Source organism: Populus euphratica, unplaced genomic scaffold, assembly GCF_000495115.2.
Source record: "Populus euphratica unplaced genomic scaffold, PopEup_1.0 scaffold9.1, whole genome shotgun sequence".
NCBI lineage: Eukaryota > Viridiplantae > Streptophyta > Magnoliopsida > Malpighiales > Salicaceae > Populus > Populus euphratica.
Window position 1 is genome coordinate 1,771,757 of NW_011499857.1, and position 26,398 is coordinate 1,798,154.

General features: G+C 32.6%; 1 protein-coding gene across 6 annotated transcripts; it reads right to left on the minus strand.

The window, feature by feature from the left end:
* Window positions 1-782: 782 nt before the first annotated feature.
* LOC105123708 (sodium/hydrogen exchanger 8-like) lies at window positions 783-17,150 on the minus strand. Of its 6 annotated transcripts, none has more exons than XM_011023404.1 (24): window positions 16,908-17,150; window positions 16,593-16,858; window positions 16,448-16,498; window positions 16,263-16,354; window positions 15,714-15,791; window positions 15,479-15,636; window positions 15,193-15,294; window positions 15,000-15,117; window positions 13,985-14,037; window positions 13,847-13,912; window positions 12,844-12,888; window positions 11,945-12,000; window positions 9,844-10,028; window positions 9,441-9,488; window positions 9,124-9,231; window positions 8,346-8,577; window positions 6,863-7,174; window positions 5,290-5,387; window positions 4,472-4,603; window positions 4,165-4,383; window positions 3,842-4,048; window positions 3,349-3,610; window positions 1,584-1,882; window positions 783-1,265 (listed from the first exon to the last, which is right to left on the minus strand). In XM_011023404.1, exons 2-24 carry the CDS (start codon window positions 16,804-16,806, stop codon window positions 954-956), a joined length of 3,447 nt encoding a protein of 1,148 aa, XP_011021706.1. In that variant the 5' UTR covers window positions 16,807-16,858; window positions 16,908-17,150; the 3' UTR covers window positions 783-953. The 6 variants fall into 6 exon arrangements, with proteins under 6 accessions (XP_011021706.1, XP_011021707.1, XP_011021705.1 ...); XM_011023406.1 differs by lacking the exon at window positions 16,908-17,150 and having other exon boundaries at window positions 814-1,064; window positions 1,140-1,265; window positions 16,593-16,887; XM_011023405.1 differs by lacking the exon at window positions 16,908-17,150 and having other exon boundaries at window positions 6,872-7,174; window positions 16,593-16,887.
* Window positions 17,151-26,398: the final 9,248 nt, after the last annotated feature.

A 26,398-nucleotide genomic window follows, 5' to 3' on the forward strand; every position in this document is an offset into this window, starting at 1 on the left:
CTCAACTTCAATCTACTTTTATTAGGTAATATTAAAATTTTAAACAAACATCATTGTCATATTCTTTTCATATAAAACCCATAGACATCAAGATAAACAAATTTGATGGTTGGAATATGCAAAAACAACAAATATTTCTCTACTTCAAAATCCAGCAAAACTCGCTCTCTTTCACAAACATGAGACTTGAAAATAATAAAAACAAAGCTTTGTATCAAGATTAAATTTAAAAAACATAAAGGACCAAATAGTTTAAATTTTAAAAATTAAAATACTAAGTTGTACTTTTTGCTCCAACTTTAAACACACCACCTATTTTCAACACCTTTTCTATGTTGGTCCTCCTTTTAATTTTGTCCCTAGCCAACAAATACAAAGTAATTGGCTACTAACTTTGCAATTAAAGGACTCAATTGATGAAAACAAAAGTTAAGAAACCAAAATTAAAAAAAAATCATTGCCCCAATCAACACTGCACTGAGACTATATAAACAAAGCTTAACACTGTTCAACACCCTGTCTAGTATATTTGTTATTCTATTGCAGTAAATTTTACTGTAGTAGAGCAAGTATTTGTCATTTGAGTCAACAAGCTTGTAATTTCAAAATATCTTTTATTCCTCTATCCTAATTAAACCAAAGAAGCATGGAAACACAAATATAACATAAATAATGAAAGCAAAGATGAGTAGCTAGACCATGATCAACAACGATCAGGATCCTCCCATTAACCTGGAAGTCTTAAGGGTATATTATTTCCTTATTTATAATGTTGCCAGAAATTGTGAACATTTTTCAATTTCATCTATTTATAGGCGCAAGTGTATTGATCTGAATTAGACAAACTTCACAACTTGTTTATTTTCTTTCTTTATATACAAACACACTTAACATAAAAAACCCGAAAGTAAGAGAAATTCAATAATCACACTAGAGATCACTGACAACACAAACTAAGATTCCTGATGGAATGAAAGCCTACTAGGTGAATCAATTCTTACCACGATTTCATCTTCAGCATCAGATTCATCACTGTAATTATCTATGGTGTGAGTCTCATTTGTGCCTGCACTATGCAGTTGGGGAGCAGGAGTTTTTCCAATCAAGTCTCTCACTTCAAGACTCATCCTTGTATCAGTATCTCCTTCTGATGGGACAGGAACTTGTTGGCGGTTACGAAATGATGCCATTCTTAAAACTGACATGCTGTGTGATCGCTTTACTTGGCTACTGGAAAAGCTGTGGGCACGCCTCCGTATATTAACCTTATGAAATGAAACAAGAAGCCAGTAAATTCAAAAGAATCAGGACATACAAGGGTAAAGTTCCATAATCAAGAAATACGTGTGATGATTTCTAATAGCCACAAGCCATAATTTCAAGCTCCCTCTTGTATAATTTCATAGCATGGAGGCACGATGAACAACATCAAATGGTTGCCTTAATGATTAACTTATTAAACAATAAAGCCAGCGAGCCTGCATACATCAATATAAAAATTCCAGACACCATTTTTTGACCAGCAATGATCCCAAAAGGTGCTTCGGAACATATCTTTGCAAATAGATGTCAATTGAACATACCATGCTGCCAAAGATACTCAGCTGCATTGCCCTTGCAGACAAGCTATTTACTGGTCGATATGTCCCTTCACAGTTTGGCTTATGTTCCCTTGGTCTGTAGAAATTTTCAGGCCAACTCATAAGACCACCATGCTCTCTAGTTAAAGGTCTATTGGGATGATCAACTGATGCTAATGAGGATGACCTTCTCCTCAAAGCACCATCAACTTCAAATGCTGCAATGTCAAAAAAGATTACTCTTGCTCTTGCCTCAACTTGATATCGGGATCCTTGATGATAGAAACTGGCTGCCTGGGAACCTGTAATCCATCAGAATCAGTGACCTAGTTCATGTACCTTCTAATTGTCATAACCCATCAACCAAAAAGAGCATGGTTGAATTAGAGTATCTTAACACATCAATAACCTATTTACATGATGGTGAAGTAAGTTATGATTAACAGTAAACAATTTATACATCTAAATACAAATTCATCAAATACTTGACTCATTCATTAGGGCACTTATATCTATTACAGCTCATCGTGTAATTTTTTTAATCGAGTCCAAAATACAGTTGAAAATAGCAAATCACTGGAAATGCTTATCTAGACACTGATGTAGCATCAATAGGTGTCACATCGATGACATTGTTATTATTGATTTATTAGTCCAAAACAAATGAAGGCCACCTATCCTCCAAAATCATTTCAAACCACTGCAAATCAAACTTACAAAGCAAGATGCATACACTGAATTCACCAAAACAGCACCCAATACCTATACCACCATACCAGTGACAACCATATAGCAAAAAAGCTATACCAACTAATCAACCCTAACAGTTGCAAAATTGCTCATGTTTGAAAAAAGTAAACATATTATGCTACCAAAATATCAAGCTAAGTTCCAGGCCACTTTGTCGCTCTCCTCTTAATCTCCAACCCTCTAACCAAAAAAACTCCACCGGCACTACTATATGGCTAGAGAAATTAATTAATTTAGCAAGGTTTTTAAAAATATTAAAACAAGTGAGGACAGGTCATAAAAAAGAATAGGAGTGATATAGCTATTTTGTTTTTGAGCAGTGTAATGCTATAACCTTTGCATAAAGTGCTAAGAATAGTTAGATATTAATCTAGCTAAGGGATGTTTGTTATTTATAATTTATATTTTGTTCTGAGTGAAGTATTTTGACAAAAGTCTCTTACATATTTAAGGTAATTATGGATTATGCATTTGAGCAGATGCAGAGAATATAGACATTAACATCCAAAAAAGCATTTAATGATCTCAATCACTGCATTAATGCATTTAAGAAGCATTCGTTTAGGACCTATTTTAACCAAAAATTAGAAGTTCAAATACTATATTGGGGAAAAAATCGAACTCAAGTAGGAATTTCCATCAAGGACTGTTTTTGATGTTATCCTAAGTCCAAACATTCCCCTTCTCGCAAGCGGTGGCTTGAGAGTGCTCATTGAGCAAGTCCTGTGTTTGAGCCATGATAGGTTCTTGGGTTGGGGTTGGTTTGGGTGTTTACAAGACCTCTACGTCTCTTGTGCACCAAAAAACAAAAAGAAAAGAAAAGGGGGAATTTATTTGATGGTTCAACAGGATGTAAGTCTCTGTCGGCCTGTGATCCTGTGGCTGTCCAAGGGACCAAAGTAACTGAGAGTTTCAAGTGGAACACAAGCACCAAAAGCTCATGGATTGTTTTGCAATTTTCTAAAACTAAAACAGACAAATCATCCATTATTTTCTAAACAAATTCAGCATAAATTACCTGATATCTCTATGTTTTGAGAGCTTTGATTTCCTTGCAGAGGCAAAAGGACTGCAGGAGATGCAATTAATTCTTGGAAACCATGGGCTTTTATGAATCCTTCTAATAGAAAGCCAAGAGAATGATGCGGCACTTCTATAGTTTCTCCCCTAATGTATGTGGTGATCACTGACCTTTGTGCAACAAGGACTCTCAATTCTTGCATTGGCATTTCTTCAAATACTTGAGGAAGCAAGAGTTTGGTAAGAACGATTGCACTTTCCTGAAACACCACATGAGAAAAGGAAAGAGGAATGTAGCTTCAAGTAACAATAACCTTACTTAACATAACTGAAGAAATTTTACCCTCTTCCAAATTAGGGGCATTACAAGGCAACTAGAAAATATGGTTTTGGGAAACATCCAACTCTTGACTTATTCATCTTAATCAATGCGAGTAATTTCATGGATGGAGGAAAAATGAGTTAATCTAAACCAAAATGTATCATCATACCTGCCATAGGAAATCTTCAACTGCAGGGTCAGACCCTAGCACCGAAAGTATTTTCTCGCTTTCAATAAAAAAGCAAAGTACCACAGAATCTGTTATGATGTCACACATGCAACGTTTCCCAACTAGTAGTTCATACAGGCCCAGTGTGCTCCCATGTGTAAAAGTTGGATGCAGTGAGTGCCTGCTCCTAATGTTCTTGCTTGTCCACTGCCAAACAATAACTTTTACTTGTGAATTGTGATAAATTTGCTAACAAGGAAACCAAGAGTGGTATTTTGACTTATTCTTCAAATACCAAACTTGCCATATAAACTTTTATTTACCTTGACAACACCATTGGAAATAAGCCAGACACCATTTGGTTTGGAGCCTTCTTTGTAAAGGGGCACTCCGCATGGTTTCATTATTTCTTTTGCAGAACCTTCGAGGGCTTTACGCACCATAGAAGGAAGGGCTCCCAACAGCGGATGGACACTAATCAAGTCAGTTATTTTGGGAAACTTTACCAAAGGAGGATTTCTTAGAAGTCTTTTCAAGTCAGTCTGCATTAGAAGATATAAATATCTGAACTTCAGATTACAAAAGCCCACAATTGCATGTAGAATTTGCAAAGGACAAAACCAAAATTACCTGGACAGCATCATGAAGATGAAGCATTTCCTTTTCTTCCAATAACCCAACCTTCTCAAGATTTTGGACATAATCAATTAAATGGTTCAGCACTGAATATGTTACTTGTCTTGTTTTCACAACCCGTAAAACCTGAAAAAGCATTGAATAATTATTTGTGTTCTAATTACCTTGTAGATGCCATGGTTTTGTTTGGCATGGCTTATGCAAGATGACTTTTGACTTTTAGTTCATAATTCAAAAGTTTTTTTTTAAATAACTTAAGACAAAAATGATAAAGTAAGAAGTATATTTGGAAAAATTAACACAGTAAGTTATGCAATGAATATGTTGTCTTGTTTTCACAACACTTAAAAAACCTGAGAAAGCATTGAATAATTATTTGTGTTCTGGTATCCTTGAGTTAGAAGCCATGGTTCTGTTTGGCATAGCTTATGGAAGATGAATTTTGGTTTACAATTCAAAAGTTATTTATTATAAGTAACTTATGAAAAATTAACTCAAAGCAAGTTTTGTTATGAAGGGAGATAATGTAAGTAAGATGTTAAAAATTTAACTTTTGACTAAAACAAAATTTGGACTTGATTTTGTAACAACTTTTTCACAAGTCAAAAGTTAAAAAACAAATTAAATCATTTTGCAAAAGTCATACCAAATAGAACCTATATCAACAATAAACTCATCTTGAATTGCCACCACCAACTAATTCAAACCATATGAATGAAACAAATGCAATGACCCATAGGCCTCAGCCTACCTCATTCAAGCAGAATTCATTATGACTAGACAAATAGATAGGGACAGTTAAACTCACAAACCTGAGGAAATGCAACACGAACATCTTCCAAGAATTTTCTTGCTTCTTCTCCTTCTGCCTCGCTTTCGTTAATGACTATAGAAGCAATATCATTGCCACCTAAAAATATAAATAAATGGGAGAAGTCAATCTTCTCAAAATATTTTTAGAGGGGCAAGAAGACGTTTATTCCAAAAGAAAATATCTTCCCAATAACATTATAACAACAGAAGTACAAAACAACATTCTTCTACACAACCCAAAATCATGCAGGAATTATGTTTGAGTATGACCACCTACTATGTATAGAAAATAGACTTGTATCACTGCAAAATACCTTTACAAACTTGTACACTGACTGGCTTTTAACTGTATTCCATGTATGTCCAGCTATGGACTAAGATTCTGTCTACTGGAGGTAGTTCTGTGAATTTAAATGATTGATTGATGGGGAATGAAAGACAGCATTGGGAATTAGTATTTTATTTATTTATTTATATGCACCAAACCAAATAAAATAAGAGAACCTAATAAGTCTTAATTCCATAAGAAAACTAGAATCCTAATTTGAATATTAGTGAATAAACAAATACTACTATTCCTAAATAAAACTAGAATCCTAATAAATACTACTATTCCTAAATAATAGTGAATAAACAAATACTAATTCCCACTGCTGTCCTTCATTCCCCATCAGAATTCCTTCATTTCCCCCAAAAAGATTCACTGCCAAGCTATTCTCACACTAGACCGTGATAAGAAAACTGTGTATGTTCAGTAGTATATCTGCGATTGTTATCTCCCTCTCCATGACATTCTACCTTCCTTCAGACCTTGTAACCAATAACTATCAGCTATAATTAAGCACTCTATCTCTCTCTTCCTAATCAGATTTGTTTTAAATCAAATAAAAAACAATTTTAGCCATAGACATCAGATGATGATAAACAAATTCTTCCACTACTATCCAAGTTGTAATCAGCCAGTTCATGCACTGAGTAATCGATCAGTCACAACAAATTTAAACAATTCTTCCACTACAGGGACCAGCTCAAACTCCGTTGTCATACCTGGCCAACCCAACTGAAATATACACAAACTAACAGTAGAAATCTATCTTCCATGTTTTCATCAATCTGTTCATGCTATAAGTATTGAATCACCATGATAAATTAAGTTTCTAAATCATATTTAGTCTTGATCAAGGCTACTACGCATGGTTGCAGTTAAAGAAAATTGCTAGAAAAGTTAGATTTTGTGCAATAGCCATTGCAAAATGATGTAAACTGTGAGGCATGGAAAATCAACCAAAAAAAAGAAAGAAAGAAAAAGAAATTATAGCAAATATAATGGCCATGTAAGGTCAAATTTTCTTCTGCAAAGAGCAGCACACAAAAACTAGGCACTTTAAACATTTACTATGCATTGCAACTGCACATTGGTTAATAGTTTCTAATCCTGCAGACAACTACATGAATAGAAAATATAACACGCTCCACAGACTGCATTCAAGGAAAACTTTAAATAGAAAACTAAAAAACATTTTTTTAAAAAAAGTATTAAATCAAGTAAAATCTTGTCTATTAGAGATGTACTCAATTTACCAATAAAGTCGTGTAGTTGACGCCGTGCAATTCTATGGGCACGTAGAAATGCAGCACAAATGTAGCATGCAGATTCAAGCCTCTCCACAGTGAAATAAGTAATCATCCTCTGAGGGAAAATGCTTGCTTGAAGGAACTTGTAATAACTTGGAAAATGAACATTGGATCGCAAGCCCTTCCAATCACATAGACACTCATGGGAAGCAAGGTCAATTGCTTCAGCTACTGATTGCATCAATATATTTGCAGTTGTTTGCGTTATCCTTCCCTCATCAAGCATGCCCCAATAAGCAGCTTGGACTCCTGGTATGAAAAATTATTCTATAATCATCAAGATGCATATTTTTAGAAAGGGTTGGTTTATGAAAGAAATTGACAATGATTGTCTGCTAAATGAACAAACAAGTTCCACAATATTACTTCGATGCAATGATGAAAACTGCATCTTCTTTGTCCATCCACTTGATAGCATAACATGCTTTTGATTGGATTTATAAGCTCATAACATTTGTTTATTGGATATGGTCGTTGCTATTTCTGTACATGGATACAGTTTTTGGATCTAGGATGATGCTTTTGCACAGTAAAAGTACTCCTTTGTCCTTTCAATTATCCATGCACTTAGTGATTGATGTGATGCAAGTTTTTCCTTTCTCCCTTCTGATTTTAGGTCTTGTATGAATTTTTGTTACAATATGATGTTGGAAAATCTGTAGTTATTTTTTCCAGAGGATACATTCATTTTTGAAGTTTTTCCTAGAACTGTATAAAACAGAGTAGAATTACAATCTAAAATGAAATCCTTAGGCAAACCGCATGGCCTTTGGTACTGCATTCAAAGAGGATATTTAGGTAGCTTAAAGGATCATTCTTGTGAAACCAATTTTTTTCCAAAAAGTTGAATGTTCTTTCTCCTCTTTTTTGTCTGGTTTAATACTTTACTTCTAATTGTGTGTAGTCATTCAAAATTGTGTTTAGGTAATCATGATAGATTGGCCAAGAGAAAGTGCCCATCTCCATTTAGTTGTTAATAAAAAAAAACGGATGCTTAACACCTTCTCATTTATACCACTCCCTGATTATCCTTTCCTTTCTTTCTTTCTTTCTTTCTTTTTGTTGTTTTCCCCTTCAAAAATGATGTAACAGTTCTCACTATCTAAAAAATACTTTGTTATTTCTACAACTCCAAACTAGTTCCCTTGCTAACTGATAGTTCTCAGTTCTGCACAAATTAAATCCTACACAAACTTTCAGGCATTTTTTCTACAAACTAGCAGATTTTTTACTCAATTCCTTAGTCTTTGAATAAAATAATATACATCCAAGCACCCAAAATCCCCCTTTCTTCTGGAGATAAAGTAAAAGTGCAGGGCATTTTAAGGTTTTATTTCTCCTGCCAAAGACCCAGACCAACCACAGAAAAAGCATAAGCAATTAAAATAATAAACAGAGTAACAATAAACAGCATACATACCATTTAGAAGACGTATACGGATATCTTTCAAATTATTTGGGTCTAAATTATTTCCAGATTCAGATGCACTATAGGGGTGTTCAAATGACCCATCCAAATTATTCAAGCTTGCAATATATGTTTTAACTGTAGGCCAGTCAACAGGTCCAAGTTCCTCATCATCTCCAAGATCACCAAAAGCCTCTAGTGCTCTGTTCAGCATTTCATACTTTGTATAGTTCAATATACGCTTCTGAATATAAAATGTCACGGATGACAAAAATAAGTAAATAGCTACAATAATAAAAAAAATAGATCGAGTAATATTTCACTAATTTACAGATAAAGAAAATTTTCATCAAAATATAAGAGTGCATCTTTGGTGTCTTTCAGCAATAGTGGATACATCCTTAACTTGCATAGTTTTCAACACAAATGCAATAAGAGCAAATTATAAATAGTTATTTAGGATAGAAATGTAAACAAATGGAAGTGAGAAAAGTGGAGAAACCAAGAAGAAACAAAGCAGCGAGAAGGAGCATTATAAATTCAAATTCCGTTTGACAACCACAAATTCAGCTTATGTCAAATATAATGATAGATACTCATTTATGGACACACAAACCCTGGTAAAATATTAACAAATTATGAAGCTAAATTCATATGCAAGCAGAACAAATGTAACTCCCACTGATATGAAATGCAATAATTCCTGACTATGACTAGTTTAAAAGAAAATAAGCCAAAAAGATCTAAAAGTATGGAATCCTAAATAACTAGACATTAATGTAAACCTCACCTTGGTAGCTGATAGCCTATCCATGTCTAGAAGATGTAAAATAAACTGTGTTGTTGACCCATTCACGATAAGAGTCAGAAGTACGATTCCACCAGTGAAGAAAACAAACTGTAAAGGTGGAGAATAAAACATGTATCAACTTGCAAAAATTGGCTATGCTAAAATGGTCTGCTACCTAAATTTGACAGAGAACTCAATAGATTCCTAATACACTTTATTATATTTCTAGACTACTAATACTGTCTGATCCATAAATTTGACCAAAAGAAAGTCAAGGATCAAATAAATAAAATAGCATGTATTTTTATAGAACTCACCAAGGTTCCTGTCTCAGAACTGAGATACATTGAGCTGTCACTAGTGCGCTGATACATATAAGAAGTAAGATCACTAAAAGTAAATTATATGGAAAAAAAATTGCAAAAATATAATAGAAGCTTAACAGACAAAATTTTCTTCTTATGGCTTTGAATAGAGATCAATCATTTATAAGCTTGGAATGAATGTCATGTAAGTAGTCTTTGGTCATGGGAACTGAGGAAACTTCTGGTTCAGAAAACTACTCACATATTTATAATCTCATGGTCATTAACGAGATATTCAGCCATAAAATAAGGATCCAAATAAATTAGTTCAAAGAGTGCATGGACATATAATGTCACAACAGCATGGAAAAGAAAACAAAATTAATAGATAGCTGAATCCAAAAAACTTGCTTGCCTTGACAGATAATGAAAGTGATAATGCAACAGCCCCTCGAAGACCTGACCATATGACAATGATAGCTTCCTTCCAATCCAAACCATAACCAAAATATCGTAAAAATGGATACAATACTCCAACAACTACAAACCGGGATAGTAGCACAAAAATGTACAGAAGAAATAGGTAGCCCCATGCATGCCCTGAAACAAAACCAGGATCCATTTACAGACATAGAAGTATCATATTAAAGACTAAAAGTTGCATCACTATGATTTAAGAACTTCCTCTGACAATTGTTATGTCAGTACGTAAAAATCTTCATATCCCTAGATTACTCTTAAGAAATCTAATATTAATGCATCAACAACAAGAATTCATGATTATCATAGACTTGTTACCATTGTAATAATAATAATAATAATAATAAATTTAGATATGACTAGGCCTAGAGTTTGGATGGAAGACAATGGTGGCACTTGTAATAATTAATTTATACTATTGTGTAATAGAGTACTCGATCCATTTATGGTGCTTCTAGAAAGAGTTCTTAGTTGATATGCAGTGAAACTGATTTTTTTTTTACTTTAATACATATTTTATACTTGTTATAATTTCATTCCGTTTTAGTGGGGAAAAAATACTTCTTTTGAAAAAAATTGTAGAACATCTTTTACTCATAAGAGATTGGGTTAAGATTTAACCAAGGACCCTCAAAAGGATGTAGATGTTATGGGACCAGATGATCATGTTCAATTCAAAATGCTTACTCTATCAGGAAATAAACCTTAAGTATCAAATTTCCAGACATCCTCTGCAAGACATAAGATTCCTTTAGACAACCAAGACATGACAATAATATTAAAAAGTTACTGTGCACGGAGAGAATGCCTAGCAGGATGAGCAGATTACATGTCAGCGATCAGCTAAGAGGTATATTAATAAAACCAATTGGAAGAGAGATCAAAGGCGAAACTGGACCAGCTCAAGTGCAAGACATCCTTAGATGTAGCAGTTGAAAAGGACCCACTGCAAGGATTAGAGGACATACGTGGTTTGAGATAGGAAGAGTCTTTTTCAGTCACGTTTTAAAGGTACTGTAGTGACCTAGATGCTAATTGATAGCAGAATCAGTGTGTCAAACACTATTTATAATGGAGATTGAGATGCCTAAAATGATGTTTAATTGACCAGAATGTTAAAGCAGGACACTGGTCCTTCTATGACTTGGTGGCTAGTATGGTGAAGGATCCCCAGTCCCACTTTATCAGGATTCCACTTGATGGTTACTAGCTGGAGTGCCCATGGTGCACATGAAAAGTGAACTAGGTTGGTTAAAGGCACAAGCCCAAAATTCCATCCTTTAAATCCCTTCTTCCATGGCCACAAGGTATACTAAGCCAATTTGGTTTTCTATGGCCCTGCACCCATATAGTGGAAATTAAGTGGATTTCAAGCTATGCTAGCTTATCAGAAATAGTCTTGAAGAACTTAAGGGCTTTTTGGATAGGTTTTCACATGTTCATGATGTGGCCTTGATAGGTTTTCACATGTTCATGATGTGGCCTTCCACCATTGGCCACATGTTATGGGAATCATTAATATATTCCATTATCATTTATCAATGTTAATGAACTTCAAATCAACCTGCAAAAATCTAAACACTTTACAAGTATTAGAATTTAGAGAAGTAGAATAACAGTAAGAAATCTTCAAGAAACAAGTAACCCAAAATATTAATCTCGATTAACTTATGTATATGTAACTTGAGGGTGTACACAATCTATTTATACACAATCTATATACCTAAATTGGAAATAGAATTACTTCCCATGGATTAAGCCTCAAGTCAATCTCATAATTATTAGATAATATTCTAACATAAATGCATAATATTCCAACAACCAATAAACACATAACCAATTCATAAAAAGCAAACACATTCACTGCTACATCACCAAACCCTTTTGACCTAGCTCTAGCTTAGCTACAATTAAATCATCATAGGCAGATTTGTAAATCAGTCATGCACAAATGCTGTTGGAAAGCAAAGTTGAAAAATGGAAATCAGGTGTATTGTATGCCCATGCAAGGATATGTAATTTAAAAGTAAAAATACCATGGTTATGAAAAATATTGCCACTGCTCAGAACACCTTCTGCTATAACAACGCCACTGCAAAGGAAAAGAGCATCAAACTTTTAATGAATATCACAATTACCTACAAATATACTGTAAAATAGCAATAAGACATGTTAATTTGATTGGAACATAACTTGCTGGAAAAAAAAAATATATATATATAAGCAGAAAAAAATATTTTAATGGTTTGCCTCATCTGTTGGTGTGATACCCAATGACAATGATATAGTATTGAACTCAAAGGAATATGATGACCATGACAATGTCATGGCACAGTTGAATCAAGAGGATGATAATGTTTCCTTATTTCCCTAAGCCAAAGAGACAAGTATTCTTTAACAAATTCACATTTTCAGTAACCAAACATCACTGATGATTTCTTTTTGTTAAAGCTAAAGGTCCATTCTAAGGTGGAATAGTGTAAGGAAGAAACATAACATGTGCTTAAAAGAAGGTTTTTTGTTCTGATAATTGAAACACCAAAGACAAAATCCGAATGTAAATCAAGAATTTAATCATTGAAAGAGTAGAGCACACTGCTTCACTCACTTGAGCTGATTGACATTCCTTTGTCTTCTTTCTTGCCTAATCTAGGTATTAAATATAACAAACACAATGAAAATTTACTGCTGATCTCACTCCCAATCTGGAAATCAAATGTGGATCTATGGGTCAAGGTGGGTTGCATAGCACAAGCTTCATGTGTCTTTTCATGATGTTAAAAAGTTTAATCAATGCCTTCTGGTTTTCTTTATGTTTTGTCTATCTCAATAACACAATCATTGAAATCTCAAAAATAAATCGACAAGTCAAATTCATCCAAGCATACATGAAGAATAGCAATGGCTTAAGAAATATGCTAAATTGATTTCTTACCTTAAGATGAAAATTAGAGTATTCGCAATATAAGCAACCATTTCCCTGGAAGAAAAATTAGGTGAAATGGATTAAATGAACAATCTTGTTGAAAAATTGCATTCACATGATAGCAAGAAATGCATTCATTGGAATTGTGGATCCCACACATGCTCTTGTGGCAACAGTGGATGGCTGTTATTTTTAGGTTTAATTTCAGAAGATATCTGTTATCTTCAGTTTGTGTAGCAACTGTCAGAAATTTATGACTGCCATGGCTCTTTGTAAAAAAAATTACATTAGCAGCAGCAAGTAATAAATAAAACTTGTGTTAATTTTAGAAGTGGAGCATCTCAGGTCTTTTGCAGTCTGCATCAAACACCCAACATTCTCAAACAAACTTCTCTGAAAATTTTTGGAGCCCATGTATATAAAATTATTACCTATTGCAACATACTAATGTTACTGTTCCTTCTACAAATAAAGGATATCTCAAAATATTAATCATAGAAGCTAAGAGAGATCACTCTTGTCACCGTATTTATTCCCCCTTAAGTTTGCAACCATACAATCAGATTTTAGCTACCTCGATCTGAAAGTCTTCTGGAAGATTCCTTTCCAAAATCTTTCTCATTTCCTACCTCACCTTTCTTTTCATTAGTGTTAAAATAATTCAAGCTGTTAGAGAATAGTGGATCGATGTTTAAAAGTAAGCAGCACAGATTGGTACAAGATATTGTTTTCTACAAAATATAGTCCCCAGAAAATATTTAACCCACACTAATAATCAAAACTTTTACAATATCCTAAAACGTCTACCTCATCATATGAAGCAGACGGTTTCTATGGATTTACATGACTGTTTTGAGTCCTATTGGAGAAATCAGCCATTGATTTCTCTTCATTCCTTCTTTCTTAAAGAACTTAATCATTATAGAAGAATCCATGCATTGCTTTCATCTATGCAGTCATTAAACAGAGAGATGGGGGGTACTTAAGTGTGACAAATAAGAACTAGGCATACCAAAAATGATGCAAACTCTGTTGACCATCACCCTTGAAAGCAGTCCTGGCTACTGCAGCGTAAAACCTGTCCAGTGTAATATCAAGACATACCATTTCTCCAAGTTGCTAAGAAATTATTGATAGTTTATCAACTTACATTCCTAAAGTCATCACTGCCAAAACACCAGAAACACCAGCACCTTCTTGAGCCTACCATATAAAATGCAAGTTAAGTTTCTTGTGCACAAAAGACAGGAAGTAATGTGATCAGTGTCATAAGTTTGTCACTCCATCTTATGCCATTACAATTTCAACTGTATATTGATAATGAATGAACAAGATGAATATGCTGAATAACATAAATGCATAAGCTGGCCATAAAGATTAAAAACATGGAAATGCCTATAAATTATCAAGATTACACAACACAACCAAGCCCAAACTAGTTGGGTTCCGGTATATGAATCCTTTTGAGTCATTTAGGGCGATCACACACCAATTCCGACTCGATATTGAGAGATATTAAATCCTTTGATACAATCCACAGCACACCAGACAGGAATCAAATTTCTCATACAAAGCATTTCTTACTTCAAATTGCAAATAAAGCACCAACAATAATTTGTTGCATGGAGAAATGCCGCAACAAGAGAAAATAAGCACCTCCAAAAAGACTCCATCCTTACGAAACTTTCTGGAAATTGAATCTCACCATGGAAAGCTAGTTTCTTATTTTCATAATAAATGAGAGGCAGTAAAAATCAAGTTAATCAATCAACAAGGAGATCCACCTTGAAGCATAATGAGGATTAGCAGATACTGGTGCCTATTTTTTAGACAAAAGATAAAAGAGATAAGATCATAAGAAACAGTAAAACCAGCCAAAAAATCTGAGCGGGGTTGAGACTGAATATAGTCACAGGAAGAGAAACAGAGGGGAAGTGTATTGACCAAGTAGATATCGAATTCATTACTGGAATGCAAAACTCAAGCTTTCCAATTATCAATTGCAATTTAAACAAGAGACCTTGTGATGCACTCATATGAGAATGGTAGACTTCAAAAATGTTTACTAAGATACTTAGCTAATATGGAGAGTAACATTTGGCTTGCCATTCAGACAGGTAAATGAAAAAAATTTAAAAGGCATCCTGGTTTGGAAAGGAGCATACAGTGAAGTAGGCAATGTAGCTCACAGCTAGTGTCAGCGCAATCTCTATCACTGTGTCAATAAAGATAAACCCGAGCCACAAAACAGATGCAATTCCAAAAGCAACACCAATACCTACACTAAATCATGAAAAGATTTTCATTTCAAGAGTGAAATCCTTCACTCAGTGCAAATTAAAGGTAACTGGCACCTACGCTCCAAATGAGACTTGAGTTAGAAATTTGAGTATGGAAACCCAGTTAAAGCTCTCCCCAAGGACCATCCGATAGAATAGCTGATAGACCCCAATTGCTGTCCTGGGCATAGAAATTAAAGGCATTAAAAGAAGACCAGAGGTATAAAAAGTAGTTGGACTGGATTTTTCACAGAAAAAGACATACATATATTGTTAGTTTGCTGGTTTCAACTACTCAGATTTATCAAGTTATCTACAGAGACAATCAGACAGGAAAACATAGAAGATCAATAAAAATTAAATACCCATCATTCATCAGGGATTCTCCTTCAATTATTGTACTCAACTTTTTGCTTGCACCAAGCTCTTTCAACAGAGCAACAACAGCCACAGGATCAGTAGCACTCAGAAGTCCACCGAGCAACAAGGAGGTTGTCCAACTCCAATTATATGGGAAAATGAGCTGCAGCATAAAATTGCAGAGTAATTTTACAACAACCAGACTATAGCATGTAAAAAATTTGTAGCCTTGTAAGGTACCTTCAAAGCACACCCAAGACAACATGTTGAAATCAGAACTCCAGGACCAGCAAGTAGAAGCATTTGTGCCATACACCTCTATAGAAAAATTGGCAAAAAGCAGTTGGTTCATAAAAAGAGCAAGAAAACCTAAATTTTCTGAGGATGAAATGCACACAGCTACACTTACCAGGCAATATAAGCAATAAAATCACCAAAATTCTTATGTAGGAATTAAGAACATAATGAGTGTCAAAGGAAACAAACCAGATAACAAGGAGGTACAACAAAGATATGTACAAATGTACCAAAATTTTCAAATACTTCCAGATAATGTTTGATTTCAAGTCCAACAATTAATCACGTTTATCTAACATGATATCTCAGCAAATATGCAATTTAGTCATGTTGTTTGATCAAATATGAACTACAAAGCATCGAACCTTAAACATAAGCAACCAACTTTCGGTTTTCCTCACCTTAGAACCATTAGACTCATAACGAACCTGATGAATTACAAAAAGCTTGCAGGAGTTTTACTGGTAATGTTTAAAAGGGAGTGAGAGAAACCTTAATTTGGTGGACATCCATTGAAAAGGAACTCTCAAAAAGAAGGGCAGGAAGGAAAACAGCCAATAAAAGGTCAGGATCGATATGTGCCCCTGCATCATTCAATTACAATTGAGGAACATCAACTAAATTATCATCGCAAACAATAGTCTCAGTCAATCGAGGCTTTAATAAAATGAACTTACAGAGCCTGATTCCGTCCCCAATTCTTCCCAGTTGATGACTGGTACCATATTCTGCATAACAAAAGAAACAACAATCGAGAGAATTCCTTCTTTCTTGATCCAACTAAATTATGATTGATTAAAAAGAATCAAAACATTTAATAACCTAAGGATCCAAGGGCAATGCCGATAACGAATAGAGCAACAGTGTAAGGGACTCGGGTACCACGCAAGACATGTCTGCACGCAATCCCAAGCCCCAAACTTAACCCAAAGAAAATCACAGTGTCAGTTGGATTCCATTCATCCGAAGAAGCTGACGACGAAGACGACAATATTCTGTACAGTAAAACTCCCTCTTCTTCTGTAACACTCCCCATTCAATTTCCACCTCCAATGAAACTGGTTGTTTTAGTAGTGAGAGCGTCTGACCTGACCTTTTCTTTTCTCTTATCCTTGACACGTAATGAGAGCGTCTGACCTGAGCTTTTCTTTTCTCTTATCCTTGACACGTAAAACAAATCTGCGGTACCAAATTAATGGGGTCTAAACGGATAATAAGACAATGAGAATACTGTCGTCAACTGTCTGCCGACTTTGCTTCTTTGTTATAATGAAATTGTCCGAATTTCTACCACATGATGTGATTTGATTTGTAGGGTATGGAAAATATTTCTTTCACCTTTGCACGCAATTATTCGAGTATTGTACTCAGAGCACATCGCCGTTCGACGCTTCTGCTTGGTTGGTTAATAAAGAATCCATTCTCTTCACAGGTTTTTTTTTTTAAATATTATTGTGTTGGCTGGAAAATATTTTTTTTAAAATAAATTTTAAAAAGTAAATTGTTTTTTTAATATTTAATAATGTAATAAAAAATAAATTAAAAAATAAAAATAATTTATTAATATTTTTATTTTTTAAAATTTATTAAAATAATAAAAACTAAATCTTACAAATTATATAATTAAATGAGAATGAAATTTAAAAAAATATAATTTTATAAATTATCTGAAATAAAATAAATAATAATTAAAATAACAAAGATTAAATTTAAAAAAATAAAAGATAAAGAAATTAAAATAATAATAATCAATATTTCATAAATTATTTCAAATAAAATAAGTAACAATCAAAAGAATGATGACTAAGTTTAATAAATAAAAAATTTCAATAAAAAAATAATAAAAAGAAAACAAATAATAATTATAAAAATAAAGATCAAAATTAATACAAAAATTAAATTTTAAAGATGAAATTAAAAAATAAATATTCAAAACAAAATATATATAGTAATCAAAAGTTTAAGGATCAAATTTGATATAATTAACAAATAATGATATTTTTAAATTTTTTACAACTTCTGAAAAATGTTTTTCGTCCAAATTTTTCAGAAAAATATTTTTCTGAAAACCAAATCAATTTTTTCTTTAATTAAAAAGTGTTTTCTGCTTATTAGCTTTCTCAATAACAAATAAATATAAGAAAGTTTGGAGAAATCATTTTCTAAAAAACAAACACAGTAAAAAAAATACTTTCTTGAAAACTAAGCTAAATTTTTATATGACTAAAAAGTGTTTTTAGTTGATCAGAAAGTATTTTTTATTGACTGAAAAATATTTTTTGTTAACCAACTTTTCTAATAACAAACAAATACAAGAAAATTTAAAAAATATTTTTTAAAAAACTATTTTTAAAAAAATAAATATGATCTTAAATTTCCTAATAAATTATTATTATTATTATTTTAATAATTAAAAAAATATACTTGGAAACATTGATTCATCTCAACAACAATAAATTACTCCTCCCTAGTAATATCGAATAACTATTTTTTTATATAATGACATTCTAACGTCATTTTTATTCCGTGGGTTAACAAATACTAAATTTCTTTTTTATAATGTATATTTGATATATTTATAAAAAATTAATAATTTTTCTTGTTTTAAAATTTCAACTCAAAAAATAAAAAAAAAGTCTCCTAAAAATTATTTTTGAGAATTTTTTATTTTTTTAAAATATTTTTTTATAATTTGAAGTATTAATGTTAAAAATAAATTTTAAATAATAAAAAATATTATTTTAATATATTTATAAATAAATAACATTTTAAAAAGCTGAAACAATCCTAAACACTATCTAACCCAACGCGAATCCAGCACTGGTAGCAGCGATCAATGTTTTCTGGAACAGTCCAATTCTTTATGTTGTTCCTCCGCCTATTTTGGTTCCCAACTAGGTGAAACCGTGAAAGAGTGGCAGTGGTAGATCAGAGGTCAAATGAAAAATTAAAAGATATACAAATAAATAAATAAAAAAGAAGAAGAGGAAGAAGAAGAAGAAGCATACGCATTTAAATTAGTTAATGACTTGTGTTTTTTTCACTATAGCAAAGGTAGCATGATTTGTATTAAAAACAAAAAATAAGAGTGGGAATAAAATCAGGGATGTCTATCAAACAAAACAACTTAATATCTAGAGTGTATTTAACATTACAATCTTTATTTTAAAACATATTAAAATAATTTTTTATATTATAACATTAAAATTATTAAAAAAATACTAAAAAAATATTTTTTTAAATCATCTAAAAAATAAGAAGCAACTTCATTCTCACTCTTGGATAGTGTTTATTATTACAATAATAGTGGTTCTTCATGGAGTTTTTTATTTGGGAATAAATTAAAATAATATTATTTTATTTTAAAAAAATATTTAATGATAAAAAATACATAAAAAATTAATTTAAAATTATTAAAAAAAAAAAGTTACATCACATCGCAAAAAACACACCTTAGTACCATCGCAATTGTTTGCAAAGCAACTGCAGCATTGGCCTCTGGCACTATTATTGTGTTCCTGTTTCTTTCTTATATGGATGCTTGTTGCATTACCTTTGCTCGTATTGTGTGGGATAGATGGGAAAAATTGCAAAGCCGAGTTTCAGGCTCCGTGCCGCTCCACAAAGAGTCCAAAGCCCATTCCTCCAATGAGTTGGTATATGGGTTCTATACCTCAGATGGCGTTGGCAGGGTTTCCTCCGTTCCAGTTTGATTCTCAATGAGCTGTACTGCATATTTGATAGTGCTTGGGGCTACAATGTCTACTCCACATATGGCTTCCTGTTACTTCTCTCCCCACGCTTCTGCTGATTACGACTGCTTTGGTTGCTGTGGCCTTGACCTACTTTCAGCTTGCCGTTGTAGACAATCGATGGTACTGGTGGAGGTACACCAGTTCTTCATGCTTTAACATTTTAAATTGCATCGCATAAAAGAGGTCCAAAGGTTCTAGATTTCTAGCTGTGGTTTCAATTTGGTTTTACTCCTACTACCTTTATCCCTTTCTCTGACGATGTGTTTCTGAATTACAGAATGAATGCTTCTGATGGTTAAGACAGCCCGCAGCTTCCACTTTTCAATTCACGAGTCTACTAGCATTAAGAATTGTGCAGTAAATTTCTTTGTACCTAACTCTATGTCAGTGCAGAGTAACCAAGCCTAGCATAACAGGATTATAATTTGCTTAAAGTTATTATTCAAGGTCATTAGCTATTGCAAATCAGCTGTATCTGCAGTTACTGACCTCTTTACATGTATGGTGGATACATTTGGTTCAGTGATCAGTCCTTATCTTTGCCATATCCTGTTCCAAGATATCTATACCTTTTTTTTCCTAACATTTCAATTGAAATCTCCGCCCTCAATTCCTATATAGCACACTTCTCAAACAACCACTGCCTTGAGCTGTTAATATTTAATTAGAAGAAAGAACGGTGATGGTAGTATTTTAACTCCGCGAAAATTTGGATAAACTTGGATGATATCATGCTAGAAAATTATCCATTATAGAAACTTCAGCTACCAGACAAGATTTAGGATATGATTTTATATCACCATCTAACTCGAAGATCGAGTGAAATTTGGAGGTTCTCGATGCCTGCAAGCTAGAAATTAAAGGTTTGTAATTTTATGCACAAATCTATATCATTTAGCTGAACAGTTTTGGAGTTAATATGCCGCCAATATTTTACTGTACTGAAATTAAGGTTTCATATTGTGGAAGTTATCCTTCGTTCTTAACGAATTAATGTAATACAGTGTTAATGCTTATACGTGTATGGTTGAAATACTGACTTCATAGTGTAGTTAGTTTCTCAGTTCTTATAGATAGATTCGGTAGTCTAATTTTTCTGAAAAAGATGAAGAAAATCTATAGGTTACTTCTAAACTATCCAAGTCTTCTTACCCAGTATTTTGATCAAAATGAATTTATTTCTACAATCATTTTAGAAAATTCCTTTATATTTTCTCCTCTTTTTTGTCTGAAAAAATAATACAATAGTTTACTTGTTTTCCTGGATAATGAGACTAGACAGGAAACTGTTTTCTCCCCATCCGATCATTTTCCCTGGCTTATTTTTCCTATTCCACATCTCGCTTCTGAAAATCCTTCTGAAAATTACAGAAGCATGACTCAGATACAAATTTGGGATGTTGAAGTGGAATGCAAAAGGAGGCTGGGAAAAGCAAAGGAACTTTTATTTTATATTAAATTTTTAAGGCAGGACAATGCATCTATGGAGGATAATAACTTTTGCCCCGCTAGCTACAAAGCTCCCTTACCATATCCTAGTAACTAGTAAGGGCAGGATCTGATTTCATTTATCAAAGTGTAAACGCAGCAGAATTTACCAGAATAAACGAGAATTTATTCTGTGCTACTTCTGAGAATTTACCAGAATTTACGTATTCTTGTATGTGCAACAAAATGCATTTCCTAACACTTAACACTGTACTAATTTCGTTTCTCGGGAAAATCAGAAATAATAATAGATTAATATCTAAAGTACCTTTTGGATACTGTGTTGTCCCTCTATGATATTTGCCTCAGTTTTTTTTAGTTTTTTTTTTGGTTGTCAAATCCTGGCTTTCAAAGCTCAATTGGGTATTAAGTAGGCAGACAGTATTCAGATTTCTGTCTTCATAATAAATTTAAATCATAATATAGGAATATACCACTTAAAGTATAGAAAGATGATCGCAACAACAAATGACGATGGAGGAAGCTTCGCAGAAGGAGAATCTCGTAACTTACACATTCAACATCCATCCAAGCCATCCACTTCAATGAAACATATGTTACCACTTTCAGCACAGTGCCCGTTAAGCATCATTTAATGCATATTGATTTTCAAAACTAATTACTCAATTATTTATCCATTAGTATTTTTGAAAATAAGAAGTATACATCTTCTTCTTCTTCTTTCAAATTAAGTACGATAAATATATTATTTTATTTTTAATGAATCATTAATGTGCTTTTTTTTTCTTCTTGTTCACTGAAGGTTGAAACACAACAGAAAGCTCTCCCCTAGCCCTGAATTTTAACCGCAATTATAACCAGATTCGAATCCGAGACCATCAAGTAAAAATATTAATTTAATTAGTAGTTGAACCGTCCTATTAGGAACAATGATTAATATTGTTTATCAACAAGAACCTAGCCCAACGAAGCTTGCACGCCAAGGGTGTAATCTTCCTGTGTTTGAAACGACGTCCTTTGAAATTCTCTTGTTTTCCATGCCACCTTTTTTACATTTTCTCGCGAGAGAGATGGAGATCAGAGAGGGAGAGGCAGTCAAGGAGACGTGGGCTTGGTGGGCATGGCCAATCATTTGGATTCTGTAAAAATCTCGTTAGTGGGAAGTGACATAAAGTGGGTGTTGCCTGGCGTGCCATGGACGACATTTTGGTCTTCTTTCAATTCCTTCTTTTTATCCATGCAGTTTCTAAATTTATTTTTACATTAAAAGTCTCACACCCTCTATGTTTTTGGCTTGTTTAGATGGTATTTGTCTACCCATCTTCTCCCCTAATTCAGGGAAACGAAATCTATAAAGTAATTACTTTAATCGTAGTTCTAATTTTGCCTTTGAATTATTGTAAAATTAAAGCACTATGTACAAATTAAAAAAAAAAAACTATTTGTCATAACTATTCGTTAATCTAGTCAATTTTAAGGGGTATTTAGCTGGATGATGTACTTTCGCTAAATTTTGATTTTTGTTATTTAAAATTATTTTTTTATATTTTTAAATTGTTTTAATATGTTTATGTTAAAAATAATTTTTTAAATAAAAAATATTATTGTGATGTATTTTTTAACAAAAAAATATTTTAAAAAACTTTTCAGATTTTATATGGCAGCACCGAATAAAAAATAATAATCTAAAAGCCTTAGGGGAAAAAATAAATCTCTAAAACTTATAAAAAATTTGATATATAAAAACACACGTTTATGTAAATCATGATAATTTAAGAGTTTTTCATGATTCGTACATATATTTGTACGAGGATTCATGTGATAATTATTTTCAAATTCTTTTTATCAAATACCTAAACTCAAACACGACCGGTCGTTCCTCAAATAACTGGAAACCGAGACAGACTTGCCTCGTTGCATGGTCTCCTCAAGAGCATGCCTAAACTCAATGATAAGAATCATTTTACCTGTGCGGGTTAACAGTAAATTAACTATAGGTCGATTAGAAGGTCCAACTTCGAAGATTAACCCCATGCGTGCGCCCTAGACAAAAAGGAATCTCCTTCTCTTTCATTTCGAAAAAGCAAGGAAGGCAGCACGCATGATAATTAGCCTATCCATAGATATATATGAATAGACTAATTAAGTATATATATGATAATTAGCCTATCCAAAGATATATATGGATAGACTAATTATGTATATATATGATAATTATACTCTTATCAATACATATAAGTACTGCTGAATTAATAAACTGGGTTCATAACTCATGAAGTTCCCTTTTTGTGAGGCCGCAATGTTATCCTTGCATCTCAGTAAACATGCGTAAAAATGTGCAAATCAGAGACAGTTTGAGGAGGGAAAAAAGAAAAAAACTTGAATAAAATCCGAGAAATAGAGGCCTTCTGCAAAGTGAGAGGATCGAGGTTAATTACTGATACATCTAAACGAAGAACTTTAGCTAGTAATTATTCTTACTTCATGATTTTATTGACTTGGGAAAGAGGATAACAAGTGTGATAAGTTCGGAAATATCCCATTGAATAGGAGCGGTCAAAAGTATATCCTAATTCGAGGGCAATTCAGTTTTCCTGATATAACTTTTTTGAAGACTTGAGCTGACAGCAATATTTCTCTTACTGGCCCCATCATCACAGTAATTATTAAAATGATCATTTGATCTAGCCTGCTAATAACAAGTTTTAAGCAATTTTCCTAGCTGTCAAACTGCAATCTACCATTGTCATAATAAGAGATCTCTGCTCTAATTCTAATGGAGTTCCCGGAACGTCACCGTGCTCCCATCCTTTTCCTTTCTTCGTTATTTTCTTCGTTGCTATTGATGGGGTAGTGTGAAGGGCCGGCGTCTTTCGTCCTAAGAAACTTGGAATTGAGAAAAATGTATTGTATTGACATGAGAGGTTTTCTAATATTTGTAAATTCAGACAATTTGTTTTTCTAAACCGGTCTGGATTAAAAGCATGTTTGAGCATGTTTATAATGTGGTTGTTGTTGATTTTTAAAATGTTTTTCACTTAAAAAAATATGTTAATAATATTTTTTATTTTTTAAAAATTATTTTTGAGATTAGTATATTAAAATAATTTAAAAACATCTAAAATATATTAATTTAAAATAAAAAAAATATTTTTTTAAAAATATTTTTTAAACACAGTTTCAAACGCCCCTGAATCATGGTTTCATTGCAGTTAAAATGTAATAAACTGTTACAAATACTATGCAATGATGAAGGCTGTGTCCCGTGCTTCTGTAGATTCAAATGCGTATAAATGTACAAAAAATTAAATGAAATAGTTAATGTACTAACGTTAGTATTCATGTAACTAATGCTTAATTATGAATACATAGCACAAACTAAGAAAAATGACAATAATTTGCCAACAAAATATCTTTAAAAATAATTTCCCTAAATCCAAGGATAGTCACCCAACTACTAATTTCTTCAATTTTTTCCAATTAATATATATATAAACATGGCTATAAGTATGTATTAAAAATTTATATAAATCATGTTTTAAAATTTTATATCTAATAGTCTAAGCTGTTAAGTTTAATTAGTACTTTAATATAATATCAGAGTTTTATTAATCAAATGATTATGAATATAAATCTCATTATTTTCATTTAAAATAAAATTATATTTTAAAACTTCACTTAACAATTTAAATCTTTAAATAACATAATTTTTTTATATAGTATTAGAATTTTAATAATTAAACAGTTATTATTTTTATTTTTTTTAGTTTATATAAATTTTAAAATCAAAAGATTTTTATATAAAAAATATATTAAAAATTTATATAAATTATATCTTAATATCTTATTTAAACCAGTTAGTTGACATAGTGCACGTATTAATGCTTTGCATGTATAATCGGCGTGCCATCGAATGCTATTTTTTTCATCATTATTTGTATGTTGTTTAAAAGGTTCATAAATTGTTCCTCTGGTTTTACAAGACAATGACTTTCACTAAACGAATTCAAAAACCTTATGCATGGACAAATTTGGAATAACTCGTGTGTTATAAATTTTCTAGGGAAAAAACTGTTGTTTTCTCTATTTTTCTCAAAAATACAGTGATGACTCTCGTTTTCATAGAACCATTTTTTCTAAACCCCTCTGTAGAGAAACACCCGACCCGAAAGAGGTTCAGAGCACAGCATCGGAAGGCATATTCAGAAGCCGGGCGGTCAGAAAATTGAATATCTTCAGATTTATGTTTAGTAGTTTTTTAAATCTTTTAAATATACAAGAAACTTACTGAAAATATTTTTGTACATTTTATAGTTTTTCTTCTCCTTGTTGTTTTTTGTTTTTTGAAAAACAAGAAAATACTATGTAATTCAATAGTAAACAATGGAATCAATCATACTTTACAATTAGTGGCTTTACAAAAAATTTGCATGCTACTGAAATTAAAAAAATATATATTAAAGGAACATAAAATAGAAGATCATCCGATATTGGGATTATATCCAAATGTAAGAAAGCAAAAGTGGGCCCAAAACGGCAGAGGGTTCGAGGGGACGAACAGGGAGCAAGAAGGAGGGTCATCCCAGCTTGCGCATCGAAAGGGCAGGGAAAAGAAGATAAGCAAATGGAGCCATCATCACCTCCTATGGCGATATGCCATTTAATCCACCATGCTTCATTGATGCTGCTCCTTTTGTGGGCCTATCTCTTTCCCTTTTTATTCTCTCCCACAGATGTATTTTAATTTTCGGTGAGTGACATCGCATTCACAAACAGATGCATCTCAAAACTGTATCATTGATTCCTTCCCCATATTTCAGCATTTGGGACCCCCAATATAACACGATCTCTCTTTTATAAACTCTGCCATTGACTTTAACTTGGCGTAATCATCTTTATTCATCTTGTGTGTGTGTGTGTGTGTCTGATATAATTTCAAAGAGATTATCAACGAGGAGCCGTATTCCATGAAAAAAGGAGGCTGTAGCCCGTATTGAGTGGGGAGGAGAACCATACAACTTCAGATTTTACCACCGTTTTGGGTTCACAGGTTGACATTGCAGAAAAAACAGAGCATCTAATCATCTCATCTAAAAATTTAAACGGTTAGGTGAGGTGTTAGGTAAAATTCTAATATATGATTTATATTATTATTTAACATATTCTTTTGAAGTTGAAACTTACACAGGTCCACATTACCTTATGTGAGGATGGTGAGATTCGAACTCATGACCGTTTGGTCATCAAAACTCTGATATTATGTTAAAGAACCATCTCATCTGAAAAGTTAAGCCGTTAGTTAAGGCCTTAGAATATGATTTTTATTATTCTCTAAAACCTAGCACACTACCTTCTATCTTGCAATGATAAAATACTCCTTTTATTTGACAATTAAAAAATTATATGTGTTAAATAAGATAATGA